At 38.6% G+C, this 14,547-nt stretch overlaps 1 protein-coding gene across 2 annotated transcripts; it reads left to right on the top strand.

Moving 5' to 3' along the window:
• Nucleotides 1–4,979: 4,979 nt before the first annotated feature.
• Nucleotides 4,980–9,446, top strand: LOC113108645 (S-formylglutathione hydrolase-like). 2 transcript variants are annotated; one of them, XM_026271893.1, is made up of 9 exons: nucleotides 4,980–5,123; nucleotides 5,537–5,615; nucleotides 5,699–5,787; nucleotides 7,459–7,557; nucleotides 8,023–8,147; nucleotides 8,296–8,415; nucleotides 8,513–8,611; nucleotides 8,731–8,898; nucleotides 9,173–9,446. In XM_026271893.1, exons 2-9 carry the CDS (start codon nucleotides 5,548–5,550, stop codon nucleotides 9,251–9,253), a joined length of 849 nt encoding a protein of 282 aa, XP_026127678.1. In that variant the 5' UTR covers nucleotides 4,980–5,123; nucleotides 5,537–5,547; the 3' UTR covers nucleotides 9,254–9,446. The 2 variants fall into 2 exon arrangements, with proteins under 2 accessions (XP_026127678.1, XP_026127677.1); XM_026271892.1 differs by lacking the exon at nucleotides 4,980–5,123 and having other exon boundaries at nucleotides 5,436–5,615.
• The last annotated feature ends 5,101 nt before the right edge of the window (nucleotides 9,447–14,547 follow it).

The following is a 14,547-nucleotide window of genomic DNA, read 5'->3' as shown; positions in this document are numbered from 1 at the left end:
TGTGGTCTTGTCCCGGTGGTCGTCCGAGACAAGGTCTTTACAGAGGATCTGTATCTTGGGCTCATCTAGTTGTCCTGGTCTCCACTGTCTTTCAGGGCTATAGAGGTCCTTTCTAGATGCTGATCCACCATCTGGGCTGATCCGGGTGGCTACAGTGACTTTGGAGCCAAGTATGGTGACCCATACTCAGAATTTGTGCTCTGCATTTAACCCATCCAAGTGCACACACACAGCAGTGAACACACACCCGGAGCAGTGGGCAGCCATTTATGCTGCAGTGGCCAGGGACCAGTTGGGGGTTCGGTGCCTTGCTCAAGGGCACCTAAGTCGTGTATTGCCCACCCGTGAGTCAAACCCACTACCTTAGGGTTAGGATTCAAACTCTCTAACCACTAGGCCACGACTTCTCCAATAATAGATGCCATTCTTCTAATGATGTAGCAAGTACATTGGGTGTTATGGGAAGTTTTCACAGTTTTGTTTTACCTAATTAATGCAGCCTAAAAACCCTTTAACAGATTTGGATATTAAAAGCGTATTAGTGTGTTATGTGTAAGCCAGGTTAAAGAGATAGGTATTTAATCTAGATTTAAACTGCAAGAGTGTGTCTGCCTCCCAAGAAATGTTAGGTAGGTTACTCCAGAGTTTAGGTGCTAAATAGGAAAAGGATCTGCCGCCCGCAGTTGATTTTGATATTCTAGGTATAATCAAATTGCCAGATTTTTGAGAACGTGGGAGACTATAATGTAACAAGAGCTTGTACAAATACTGAAGTGCTAAACCATTCAGGGCTTTATAAGTAATAAGCAAGATTTTAAAATCTATTCACTGGATAGCGATGGCTTAGGGGTCAGCCAGCCCGCAGATATTCTACAAATATCTGTCAGCGAGGTGCCACGAGCCAGTGCCCAGGAGGAGTCAGCACTTCTAGTTGAGTGAGCTCGCAACCTGAATGGGCAGGGCACACCCTGTGCCTGAAAAGCCAGGGTTATGTCCCATCCTTTGTTTAGAGACAGCTTTCCCCTTCTGCCGGCCTCTGTAACAGACAAAGAGCTGGTCTGACGTCCTTAAGCAGAGCAAAGCTAGGGCTGGGTCTGCCTCCAGGGGCAGTCCCTGCAGGTTCACCACCTGATCCCTGAAGGGAATAATGGGAACCTTGGGCACATAGCCTGGCCAGGGCCTCAGGATTACCTGGAATAGTCGACTGAAAATACATGCAGGTCCCCTACCCTCTTGACAGAGGCCACTGCAAGCAGGAGTAGAGTTTCAATGAAAGAAACTTTAGCTTGACTGAGTGCAAAGGCTCAAATGTGCCCTGCTGTAGTGATTTAAGCACTTTAGACAGGTCCCAGGAGAGTATGGAGGGGGGCCCGGGAAGGTTTTAACTCCCTGGCCCCTCTAAGGAACCTGATGACCAGGTCATGCTTACCCACCGACTTCCCTTCTACGGTGTCATATTACTCAGCAATCGCAGCAACCTGAACTTTGAGGGTGGAGGGAGACAGCCTTCGCTCCAGCCCTTGCTGCAAAAAGGAAAGCTCAACCCTGATTGGGCATCTCTAGGTCTTCTCGACGAGAAGAACAACACTCGACGAACAGGTTCCACTTAAATCATAAGCATGTCTCGTAGACGGTGCTCTCACCGAAGTGATGGGGTCCATTACCTCTTGGAGTAGGTCCCCTAGAACCTCCGCGTCCCATCCAGGGACCAGACATGAAGTTTCCAGAGGTCTGGAAGTGGGTGCCATAGGGTGCCCTGTCTCGGAGTCAGTATATCCTTTCCCAGCTGTGTACCAGTGTGTCCATGCCAAGTGTTCCCTCGGTCAAAGAGTAGAACTGGGGTTTGCCACCACTGTAATCCTCAAACCACTCATGTTACTGCTGGAAATAGCGGCAGAGGCAACAGAGCTCCGCCTCCCTGGAGGAAACAGAGCCTGGCTTGCAGTTCAGAGATGGTCATCTTCCTGCAATGGGAACATGACTCATCTGCGAATGCCACCTTAATGTGTTTAATGCCTAGACACATGAGGCAGCGATCATGACCATCACCCTACGATCCATCGTCTTTACAAAGACGCAAGCTCTTTTAGAGAAATTGCTCTTTCAGGGAAATCCTCTTTTAGTGCTGAGGCACACAGTGTTAGGGGGTAGTGCAGCCAGTAGTGTGCAACCTGAAACCCCCTCGACTCAGAACGATCACCACTGAGGCGCCGTACTGCCAACACTAGAAGCGTCCAAGAGCACGTTGAACTCGTAGTCATTGGAATGAAAACTGAATGGTGCAGAACAATATTGACGCTCGGCTCCGAAGTGAAAAGCTGGTATGCACTGCACCTGCTGCTTTCTTATACTCATGCTGTGATCAGCTACAGCTGGATGCAATAATTGCATGACAATGTGTATTGGCTTGTTTAGTTTACGCTCAAAGTAGATTGGTCAATTGAAGCAGTATCCCAATTCGTTGGTCATCCGACGTGACGTTGAGAGTTACTGACTGAAAGGGAACATTCATTTGTTTATGTAGAAAAAAATAGAAGGTTCCATTCAGTATCAGTTAGAGAATGCTTTAGAATGATTTAGTGTTCAGCAGGACAAAAGCAATCCACCTTAACCAAGGTTAGACTATATTCTTTTGCACTCCATAAAAATCACTAGCCTTGGTCTTGATGCATAACTGTAAATCAAATCAGTTTGCAAGTGTGCATCACCTTGGCTGTAAATCTCATTCTTTTCATGCTTCATCAGTATGTACATATGCTAAATTAGTAAAAAAAAAATAGTTCAAATAAAAAAAAAGTGATTACAGCTCACCTCATCTTAATATCAGAGGTTAGCCTTTTGTCTAACGTGCGAACATTTAGAGCGTTATTAAGCCTTTCAAATCAGTAAGCCATTCAGACCTTAGTGATGATTCATACATCACACATCATACACAAATCATCCATACATCATATGGTGGATGTGTGATCAAGTTCCCTTTCAGCTAGACAGATATATTGTGTGTTAGTCAGTCAACAGACTAAGTTCTTTTGGTAACCAAAGACTGTGGATCTCTTGACTGATGCTACATGTGTGAAGCTAAATTAACAACATGTACATAATGGCCCTTATAGAGTGTCCAGATAAAGAGTATTACGGTGTATTACAACTGAAAGTATAGTTTGTGTCCCAAATGACATACATATTGCATTTGTCATTGAGCATAGAAGTGTAAGGAAAGCTTGCCATTCAAGTGCATGGAGCATCCACTTTGTTTTTTGGGGGGATAAATAAGTTAATCATATTTTTTTATAATTATGAGTATATTTGAAGTGTACCTTGTCTTTTTTTTTATTTTACCAAAAATGTGATGCTCCTTTTAAGGTATCTTGAGTAAAACCTTTAACAAAGCACATACAAAAGACCTAAATTGGAAGTGACACAACCTGTTTTACAGAATATGTACATTTGTAGCGCATAACTCACAACTAAGACTTTCATTCTAAAAATTAAAAGAAAATTGTCTTATTAATTACAAAAAAAAAAAAAACTTATTTAATTGTATCCTGTGGCAGAAACAAGCCAACATAAACCCAACAGTGCATATTTTAAAATATTATAATGCTGGAAAAAATAATTGTTCAAATGATTACTCTAGCTGCTACCAGACAAAGCAAATGCTTCTCTTAAATGTTTGAGGTCTCTGTTAAGTAAACAATAATAATAAAAATGTTAAAGGTAAAATGCCTTTACAGATAGAGCTGATGGAGAGAGATTGATTGTGTTTTTCCTGTTCTTCAGTTCACTGTGTTTTTGAGGTTAAATTAAGTAAGCATTCCGCTCCATGCATGGGCAATTGCCTGGACAGCCTATGATTTGTTTTTAACAAGGGGACAGAAATGCGTTTTCTGCCGTATGTGGTCATTACTGTTTATTTCATTTTTAGAAAGGACGTGCTTATTGTTTTGCGATGCTCATAGTGACGTTTCCATGGAGTTTGTCATTTCATCTTGATCACATTTAGCATGCAGTTCAGTGGAAGTAGGCACTGAATCATGCGGAGTGGTTTATGAATGATGGCAGTACTTAAGGTGACTGAAACAGAAGTCGGTTTCAGGTGGAGCACACCAATAGAATGAAGTCCATTAACAGCCCATAAGGATAAGCGAGTCAATACATCTAGGGCATTTGATGACAAACAATTTGATTTCATGGGAAATTAGATGGTGTCATGTGAAAGACAAATTAAGATTTTAGTAGAGCCAAAAGCGTTATTGTAACTGAAGTAATGTAATCTGCAATGATAGGCAGAGCTCTGATATATCATTTACAGCTGCACGTTCTGCACTATAAATGACAGAGTATCCAAAACAATCTTAATATTAACTCGTTTGTATGCACCATGGGTACAACATAACCATCAAGTTCTAATTTAATCTTCACTAACTACATACATCATTATCCACGACTGCCTCTTTTGGCCTCTGTTGACAATGTTATTCACAAAGTTCATAATTGTATTATGTCGTAATTAACAAAGTACGAGTACATTTAATCATTTTCAATGGCAAGTGTAAGTGTGTAGCCTATACAGAAAGAGAGATACCTATTTATATCCATTTCCAACTGAATGATGTGATATAAGGAGCAGATGTGCTTCAAAAATTACTCAAACGTTTGTGTTACACAAAATGTAACTCTGAGGAACAACTTTCTCTCTAATAGTACTTGAAAATGGTCGTTTGCTCACTGTTATCTGACCCAGGGTGTTTATATGCATCTTGAAGGATAGTGTCATGTTTCTAGAGTACTAATAGGGCCTATGTTAATTTTCAATAATAATTTATTGTACCACTGTCCAATAAATTTGACATTTACATTTAATTCTGACTTTTGAACAAAAACAGGCTAATTGCATCACAATTATAGCTATATTTAAAGAACTGCAACTATAAATTGGGACATCGCACAGTACCAGGTTCAGTCAATACGCTTTCTAACATAACAAACATAACTCTCGAGCGCCCCTTTTTGTCCAAAACGTGGAAGCACAGATTGAACGAAAAACGTAGGGGGCGTGACTTTACGTCTTACGCTAACCCTGACGTCACACACACTGAACTCTGGATCCTCTAGCTGCAGCGGTAAGTGCTACAAAATATCCAGGCTATTATCTTGCATGAAAAATAGCTATACACTGGAGTTAAATAAAACGTAACTTTCTTTAGCGGAAGTTTTGGCATCATTTCAAACGTCCTGAGGCGCTTCTTTTCGTTTTCTGCAAATCCTGCAAGCGGTGCTGTGAGTTTGGCAGGCCAGTTATTCCAGTGCGCATGCGCAGACTCCATTAGTCCATGAGTTGAAATGAATCTTTTAAAATAAATTAGTTAACAAGCCTTAAATGCTGCTCAGATACATAAAAGTTAATTAAAAGATCACCCTTTATGTACCAACGTCAAATCATGAAGTAATGTTTGTGCACATGTTTGCACGCGAGTGAAGAGTGATTCTGAAATATGATCTTTAATAACTCAAACTTTGATATTTCTCAGCACAGTTAAGGGTGCAATGGCACTAACGCAAGTTTCTTCTAACAAGTGCTGCGATGGATATCAGAAAGTGTTCGAGCATGACAGGTGAGAGACTAGAGGGTTCATTAAAACACCTGCCTGAATGAAATATTGACCTATACTGCTCTTAACAAAAACTCTATTTCCAGCTCCGAGTTAAAATGCAAAATGAAGTTCGCCATTTACCTTCCTCCCAAGGCTGAGAGCTCCAAATGCCCAGTGTTATATTGGCTTTCAGGTGCTTGATTTCATTTCGTTTCTCTTGAGTGAACGAGTCGAGCTACTGCTATTTTATACTGCGTCTGTTACATTTGTGACCCTGGAGCACAAAACCAGTCAGAAGTAGCACGGGTATATTTGTAGCCGTTTATGCAAAAAATCCTTAGGATATTAGATCATGTACCATTAAGCTATTTTGTAAATGTCCTACTTGTAATACACTGTGTGCACAATTATTAGGCAAGTGATTATTTTGACCATATCATCATTTTATCCATAATTTCCAAGTCCAAGCTGTATAACCTTGAATGCTTATTGGATTTAATGCATATCAGGTGATGTGTATTTGTGTAAGGAGATCAACACCCTATATCAAGGTATGCATAATTATAAGGCAGATTCTTCTCCTCAGGAAAAATGGGCCAAAAAAAGAGAGATTTAACTGACTCTGAAAAGTCAAACATTTTTAATAGTTTTTCACAGGGATGCATCACTTTTTAAATATCTAAGATATTGGGGCGTCATCACAGAACCATCAAATGTTTTGTAGCAAATAGTCAACAGGGTTGCAAGAAACGTGTTGAGAAGAAAAGATGCAAATTAACTGCCAAAGATTTGAGAAGAATCAAACATGAAGCTACCAGGAACCCATTATTCTCCAGTGCTGCCATATTCCACAAGTGCAACCTAAGAAGGACAAGGTGTTCAGTTCTCAGAGACATGGCCAAGGTGAGAAAGGCTGAAACCCGACCACCTCTGAACAAGACACATAAATTGAATCATCAAGAATGGGCCAAGATTTTTTTTTTTTTTTTACTCTTGACGGACCAGATGGATGGGCCCGTGGTTGGATCAGTTACGGGTTCAGATTGAATATGGACTCAAAATCAACTCTCAGACCTATTGCCAATTTTTAGAAGACACTTTCTTCAAGCAGTGGTACAGGAAAAAGTCAAGAAGACTTAGATTTTTATCCAAGACAACACTCCAATCACATGCATCAAAGTACTCCACTGCGTGGCTGGCCAGTAACGGCCGTCAAGATGAAAAACGAATGACATGGCCCCCTTCTTCACCTGACTTAAACCCTATTGAGAATTTTTGGGCCCTTCTTAAGCAGGAAATTTATAGTGAAGATAAACCGTAAACCTCTCTGAACAGTGTCTGGGAGGCTGTGGTTGCGGCTGCACAAAAAGTTGATTCTGATCAGATCAAGAAACTGACCGACTCCGTGAACGGAAGGCTTGTGACTGTTATCAAAAAGAAGGGTGGCTATATTGGTCTCTGAGGTTTTCTTCTTGAAATTTCAGAAATGTTTATTTGTAAATGTAGTTTGTTTATTCTCACTTTAACAGGTAAAGATAAACGAGTGAGATGGGGAAGATCTTTGTTTTTCATTTATTTGCATAATTCTGCACACTAATAGTTGCCTAATAATGGTGTACATGTAGATATTCTCTTAAGAACGCCAAAACTTATTTATTCAGCTTTCAGATGATGTATAAATAAATCTCTTTCAAAAAATTGGCCCTCATGACTGGATCTGTAGTCCAGGGTCACATTTATGCAGTCAGCAGGCACTTTTTATCCAGAGAAATAAAAGCAATTTGTCAAAGAGGCAATATTCATTATATACACACAACCAGTAATTCACTTTAAATTATATTTAACCTTCCACTGTGTTTTGCAGGATTGACATGCACAGAGCAAAACTTCATCACTAAGGCAGCGAGTCAGCAGGCGGCTTCTGAACATGGCATCATCATCGTAGCTCCAGACACCAGTCCACGTAAACATCTCAGCATTCACAGTTTACGGACTTACCGGTCCATTTCTGGAGAGATTAAACTCTATTACTATGACTTCTGCTCAGCCTAATCCCAGAGATACATGGGCCAGAATATAATAATCATTGATACTGAGATCCCTTGGGAGGTCAGTGCATTACTGCAACATATAGATAAACAATTAAGAGTCTCCTCTGAGGATCAAATAGTTTTGTGACTTCCAAGTTTAGGGCAAGGGGCTAGAGTTTCCCACCAGACAGTCATTCCACTGCTTGGTAAAATGCCAAAGCATAAATCAAATGTAAATAATTATTAAACCCATATAAGTCTGTAGTGTTGCAGTAAGAAATGTATAAACCACTTGTTATTGTCATGTTTAGAAATATTTTAGCCTACCAAATGCTAATAAATGCTAATTATTAACACAAAAGCACATGCTCAGAAAATGATGATTCTGCTCTGGTCAGGTGGCTGTAACATTGAAGGAGAGGATGAGAGCTGGGACTTTGGGACAGGTGCAGGGTTTTACGTCAATGCCACCCAGGAGCCCTGGAAGACCAACTACCGCATGTACTCATATGTCACTGAGGAGGTGTGTGTACATAATGCTCCAAAGCCTTGATAGTCACTAGGATAACAAAGTGATTCACTAATAAGTATTTACACGAAGAATTTTACAATTAAATATTAAACATTGGCTTTCGCACTCAACGGCTTCATCACCTTTCTCTTGTTCTCAGCTCCCACGGCTGATTAATTCAAACTTTCCTGCTGATCCGGAGAAGATGTCCATCTCTGGTCACTCCATGGGGGGCCACGGAGCTCTCATTTGTGCACTTAAGAATCCTGGGAAATATAAGGCATGTATATACTTGAGATTACATGGACTGCTTCATCGTTTAGTTGTTTCTGCAATGAAAATATTGAAAATTAAATTTTCATATGTGCCTGTTTTAGTCTGTGTCAGCATTTGCACCCATCTGTAACCCCATACAATGTGCATGGGGACAGAAAGCTTTTTCTGGCTATCTTGGACCTGACAAGTCCACCTGGGAGGTGAGAGACGATCATATGTGTATTCAAAGTTTTTTTTTTTTTTTTAAACCTTAACAGCCATATTGTCCAGCATCAGGAATCCCTTTGTCTTAATTGTCTTCCTCTCGTCTTCTCCAGAGCTGTATGATGCTACTGTATTGGCCGAATCATATTCCGGTCCTGAGCTTGATATTCTGATTGATCAAGGCCGAGATGACCAGTTTTTGTCTTCCAGTCAGCTTCTTCCTGACAATCTGATCGCTGCCTGTTCCAAGAAGAAAATTCCTGTTGTTTTCCGCCTTCAGCAGGTCAGAACTGAACCAACGCATGATGATTAAGAGGAACTGTATGCAGGGAAATCTACAGTAGTTCAGTAGTGCTGAAAGTCACATGCCTCCGCATTTTAGGGGCTGAATATTTGTATTAATTTGTTTTCATATTTAAATGGTAAAGAAATGGAAGTATTTTCACTTGGTCTTAGACTGATGCTTGGTCAGGCCATTAGATTTTAATAAATTTTATATTTGAATATTTAAAATGATTTTCCATTATAATGGTGTGTATATCCATCTTGTTTTACAGGGTTATGATCACAGCTACTATTTCATCTTCTCCTTCATCAATGACCACATCAAGCATCATGCCAAGTATCTGAATGCCTGAAACCGTGCGTCATGTCACGAGTATGGCAACCAGCCCTTGTGTCTTTCAGATCATAACAACACCTGCAGGATCTACACAGCTGGAAATGACATCACAGCCATGTCCTGACTGGTTCACACCATCCCTCAAATTGCTATGCCACTCTCTGACACGTTTACATTTCTTTAAATAAAGGCATTTGGTTGCAATTTTGTATTTTTTGTTCCGCAGTGAATGATTGGATTTTGATTGGACATTATTGTCATGGCTACAGTACCTTGAAAATTAAGAAACAAAATAGTCTTTGGAGGTGGAAGTATTTACTGGCAGAAGTTGGTACAAATAAACCTTATTTACAGAGGTTAAGGCAAAAGTTAGAAAGACATGCATGCTTTTCCCAAAAACATTACTGTACATGCTCTTATTAAAGTTCACAGAATTACAAAGGGGGAAAATCCCAAACACTGAAAAGACATGGAAAAATAATTCCTTTTTTTTATAAAATTAAAGTACAAAACTGTTTAGTACAAGCCTTTTCTCCTTATACAAAGAAGACTACAAAATAGCCACATAACATTCAGCAGTTAAAGATTTGTATCCCACTTTAAAGTGATTTACTTGTATCAAACACACTAGTGATCTGATCAGCTGATATTTTCTCCAAATACTGTAATAAGAATACCATGCGTAATATTATTTGCCAGTTGCCAAAAAAGACAGTCCCAAATAAGTAAAGTGCAAAAACTATGATTTTTTAAAAATCAAATCTGCATTTAAACTTTAAACTTCTAGGCCTAGTGTCACTACTTTTTCTAAAAAGTGGTGTGGAATGATGCACAACCTGCCCACTGTAGCAGAGATGATACTGTACTTAAATATAATCAATAAACCTCAAATCAGTGTTTTTAATCTTTAAGGACTTCTCTAAGAACAGAAAGTCTTAAAAGAATCAGCAGTGAATTTATAGGATGTGTCTACGGTCTAAACTATGCATGAATAAAAAAAAAGTGCAAAATAAAAACCATGTAAAGCTACCATCAAAGACCAAAATCTAAGTGCTATCCCGTTCAAATGCCTCTAAAATTAAATTTTCTAATCCACACCTTCATTTTGTTTCCATTTGCTTTAATCAAATTATGATAGGTTTATGGTGTAAAAAAGTCTAGGAAGAGTAATATGTAGAATTTTAACCCATGATGCACCAGTTTAAAGCTTCTGGGCTAGATATTGTCCCTAATATTTGCTACAATATAATAATGTGCATTAAGTTTTAAGAGCAGATAATGTGTTTTTGTTTGGCAATTACAGTACAGAGATAATCCTTAGTAAATGTTTTGTATTTGTACTGAATGCATTGTCATGAATAAATAACTACAGCCAACAGTCTCTTTGAAATTCCATATGGAAGTGTTATAACTGCTTTCATATAAGAACCTAGAAGATAATAAAGTTGTTTTTCCATGGTCCGTTCACATTAGTAAAAATAAATTGAGCTTTAGGTTTAAGTAAAATAAACACCAAATCTAACATTAAAATAAGCACATCAAATATAAATGCTCTGTACATTTTACACGTTCACACACCAATATCACATAACAAATCCTTCTACAAAAACAAAACTCGTTTTAAAAATACATTTAAAATAATAATTAAAAAAAAGTATAAAATGATTATGTTTGTAAATCATTTTGGCAACTGTCAAATAATCTCCAGTGAGACATCAGCTTCAGATGTTTTGGTCTGTTTCATGGCTGAATCTGTGAGGAGCTGAAGCTTTGGACATCAGACAAATATGCAAACAAGTCCTTTAACACACAAACTTACATAAAAAAAAAGTGCCAACATGTGCTCTCGTTCTCTCACTCTCACAAAACAAACACTATCCTCAAGATATCAATCACACATAAAAAAAAAAAAAAAAAAAAAAAAAAAACTAATGTCAGGTACGGTGTTCTACTGTCCGCAAACTCAAAAACATACTCTTTTAGTGAAATCATACCTGACCGACAGAAGAGACTGTTAGAAACTAAAGTGAGGCCACACCTCCCCTGAGACAACATCAGCGTCTCCCAAAAACAAGTTCAAAAGTGGTTCCAAAAACATACTCGAAGGACTCTGGGAGGAGGAGTGTTTTAAATCTAGATCACTAAAGGCCCAACACAAATATCATATAGGTAGATGTATATATAAAAACCATCAGGAATTGTGTACAATTCTGAATATAGCTCAACTAACTGTTTAATAAATAAATGTATTTTAAATAAAGCAATTTCTTCTCTCAAGCTAGTTTGAACTGATTTTGCGTATACGACTATGGCCTGGGCAACAGTGATCAGATAACAGTACTAAATAAGAAAGTAAAGAAAGTGAGGAAAACATGAGCATATACCTGAAAGCTGAGGATCACCTGTTCTATTAGAAAGAAATGGACACGGTCCTGGGAATTTCTCGAAGATCGTCTGGCGGTGTTAGTGTGTGTGTGTGTGTGTGTCAGTGAGACTCATGTGATGAGTGTCTCACTGGCCGAAGTCTCATCCAGCAAAGCTTGGACAGTGATGCCAACTTTAATCAGGCCCTTTTCCTCCAGAATATGATGTGGCAGACATAACTTATCCTGGGAAAAGAGATTCACAAAGAGGACAAACAAAGTGTCATGTCAGAGAAGAAAGAGACCCAGTGATGGAAAACAGAATTTATTATACACAATCACTTAAAACTGAATGCTCTTGTTACTGAATACAGTTAGTGGAACTAAGAGACTCACCTTTGTTTAGCACTGATGACAAACATGATATCAGTCATGCAAACAATCAAAAAAAAAAAAAAAAAAAAATGCTGAACCCAAACATTTTGAACTGTATTCTATTGTCTTAAAACTATACAAGTACAAAAAAAAGTCTTAAAGAAACACAAAGATGAGAAAACAACCCAAACTGTACATTTATTCCTTGACATATACAGGGTAATAAAAACCAGAAAGCCTTACAAAGTCCACTAGCAGCAGCACAGCAGCACTGAACACTATTGAGACAGAAGCAGCTGAACCGTAACGCAATCTAATTTAAGCAATACAAACACTTTTTGCATCTTGCAGCATTTTCACAAAGGAGGGAATAACTGGGAAATGATAACAAACAAAAAGTCCCGAATAGTCAATATTGCATTTATTTTTGTCCAACTGGATGATGAAAGCAATGACAATTATAACTGCTGTGATCATTCCGATAAAGTTCAAAGTATTCTGTAGTTTGAGGAAGTGATGTCAAGAGGCCTCAGTGACATCGCTTTCTGTCTGCTCATTTACTAACGGCTCCCTTTAAAGATTTCTTTTATCTGTGATCAGATAAACAAGGTCATTGTATTATGTGAGCTAAAGATCGGCACCTAAAATAGGACCAGAGGATCCAATTACATTTAAGCAGACTCTTTTATCCAAAGCAACTTACAGTGCATTCAGGATATACATTTTTATTTTTTAAATCACTATGAATGTTCCCTGGGAATTGAACCCACGTCCTTTTGCTAATGCAGTGCTCTACCACTGAGCCACAGGAACAACTAGAAGAGACTCTGTTCTAGAGACGCCTTGCATACAGACCTTCACAGCATGTAAAATACATGCAGCCACTACACTGATAACTCAATTATTAAAATTGCGTTAATCTGATACTTCATAATTTAAAAATCCACCTCAGCCGCTATTACAGATCACTGATAGAATACATGAATTAGATTTTATCCTCCAATGCTTTTATTCCTCATTGTTCGATTTAGATTAGTCACATCGCTGTGGACTGTGGCTTATTAAATTAATAAAAAAAATGATTTGGTTTGTCATTCTGTCTTACTAATGAACAGGAAATTAAACCAAGAATTAATTAGTCTTATTTCATCTTATAGATGGCGTTTTGGGTAAAGTAACAATGTAATAATTTACAATGACTAAGCAGGATATTTAATAAACAACACATCATGCTCTTAAAAACACTCTTAACCAAAAGCATCTGCTTTTACATCCAACAGATAAATTAGCCCTTATGCGAATGATTAAATGTTTTTAATTATAAGTTTAACCTCACCATACAAGACTTCAGTGCAAAGAAAAGCTATAATTTTGCTTTAATGACATCTGGGACTTTACTAACACAAGTGTCCTGATTTATTATCTGTAAATTGTTTCTGTGAAGCAGACCAAATGTGCACTTGATTCCTGTAGATATATTGCTGAGCACTGGCATGACTGGCATGAGACAAGACCTCTATATCTGTTTGGATTATTTTTGTTTTGTCATGCAGATGCTAATAAATATACCACTTAGATTGTTTATATGTGAAATATCCAACAGAATTCAGCATTATGACGGCTGAAACAGGTTTTGTACAGAGGTGGAAGTGAGTGAGAACGTGGCCATACGTCATTCCTTATTAAAGTGCTCAGTGCACCTCCTGCGTAAATGTTTGCAAAAAGTCTGTTTAAAGAAGGTTTCCTTAGCATTTTGCAAGGACTTATAAATATGTTATTCACCAACTAATAAATAACACTTACTCAAACATGAAAACATCTCTTCATGGAGAACATGTTGTTCTAACAAAAATGCTGCATGTTTGGTGTTACGTACGGAGCCCAGCACATGGCATGCTGGAAAAAAAGAAGGCTAAATCGTGCGCACGATTTCCTATTTCGTTATCTTGATTTATAAATTGTCCACATGATTTACACATTTGTTCCCTCGATTTGCTAAATCGTGTACAGGATTTATAAATTGAGAGAATGAATTAGTAATCGTGTGCACGTTTTAGGACATCAAGAAAACGAATGAGTAAATCGTGCGCATGTTTTAGGACATAGAGGGAACGAATTAGTAAATTGTGCGCACGTTTTAGGACATTGAGGGAACGAATGAGTAAATCGTGCGCACGTTTTAGGACATCGAGGGAACGAATGAGTAAATCATGCGCACGTTTTAGGACATCGAGGGAACGAATGAGTAAATCGTGCGCACGTTTTAGGACGGGGAGTGCGCACATTTTAGGACATCGAGGGTACGAATGAGTAAATCGTGCGCACGTTTTAGGACATCGAGGGAACAAATGAGTAAATTGTGCGCATGTTTTAGGACATAGAGGGAACGAATGAGTAATTTGTGCTCACGTTTTAGGACATCGAGGGAACGAATGAGTAAATCGTGCGCATGTTTTAGGACATAGAGGGAACGAATGAGTAATTTGTGCGCACGTTTTAGGACTTCGAGGGAACGAATGAGTAAATCATGCACATGTTTTAGGACATAGAGGGAACGAATGAGTAAATCGTG

This window comes from Carassius auratus, chromosome 9 (assembly GCF_003368295.1).
Source record: "Carassius auratus strain Wakin chromosome 9, ASM336829v1, whole genome shotgun sequence".
Classification (NCBI taxonomy): Eukaryota; Metazoa; Chordata; class Actinopteri; order Cypriniformes; family Cyprinidae; genus Carassius; species Carassius auratus.
The sequence above is the reverse complement of the archived record's forward strand: the minus strand, read 5'-3'. Positions and strand labels throughout refer to the sequence as shown.

Coding starts and splice junctions, on each gene's coding strand:
- LOC113108645 (XM_026271893.1), top strand. CDS start 5,548: ATGGCACTAACGCAAGTTTCTTCTAACAAGTGCTGCGATGGATATCAG. Junction 8,416..8,512: donor AGAATCCTGGGAAATATAAG/GCATGTATATAC, acceptor TGCCTGTTTTAG/TCTGTGTCAGCATTTGCACC. Junction 8,612..8,730: donor CTGACAAGTCCACCTGGGAG/GTGAGAGACGAT, acceptor TCTTCTCCAGAG/CTGTATGATGCTACTGTATT.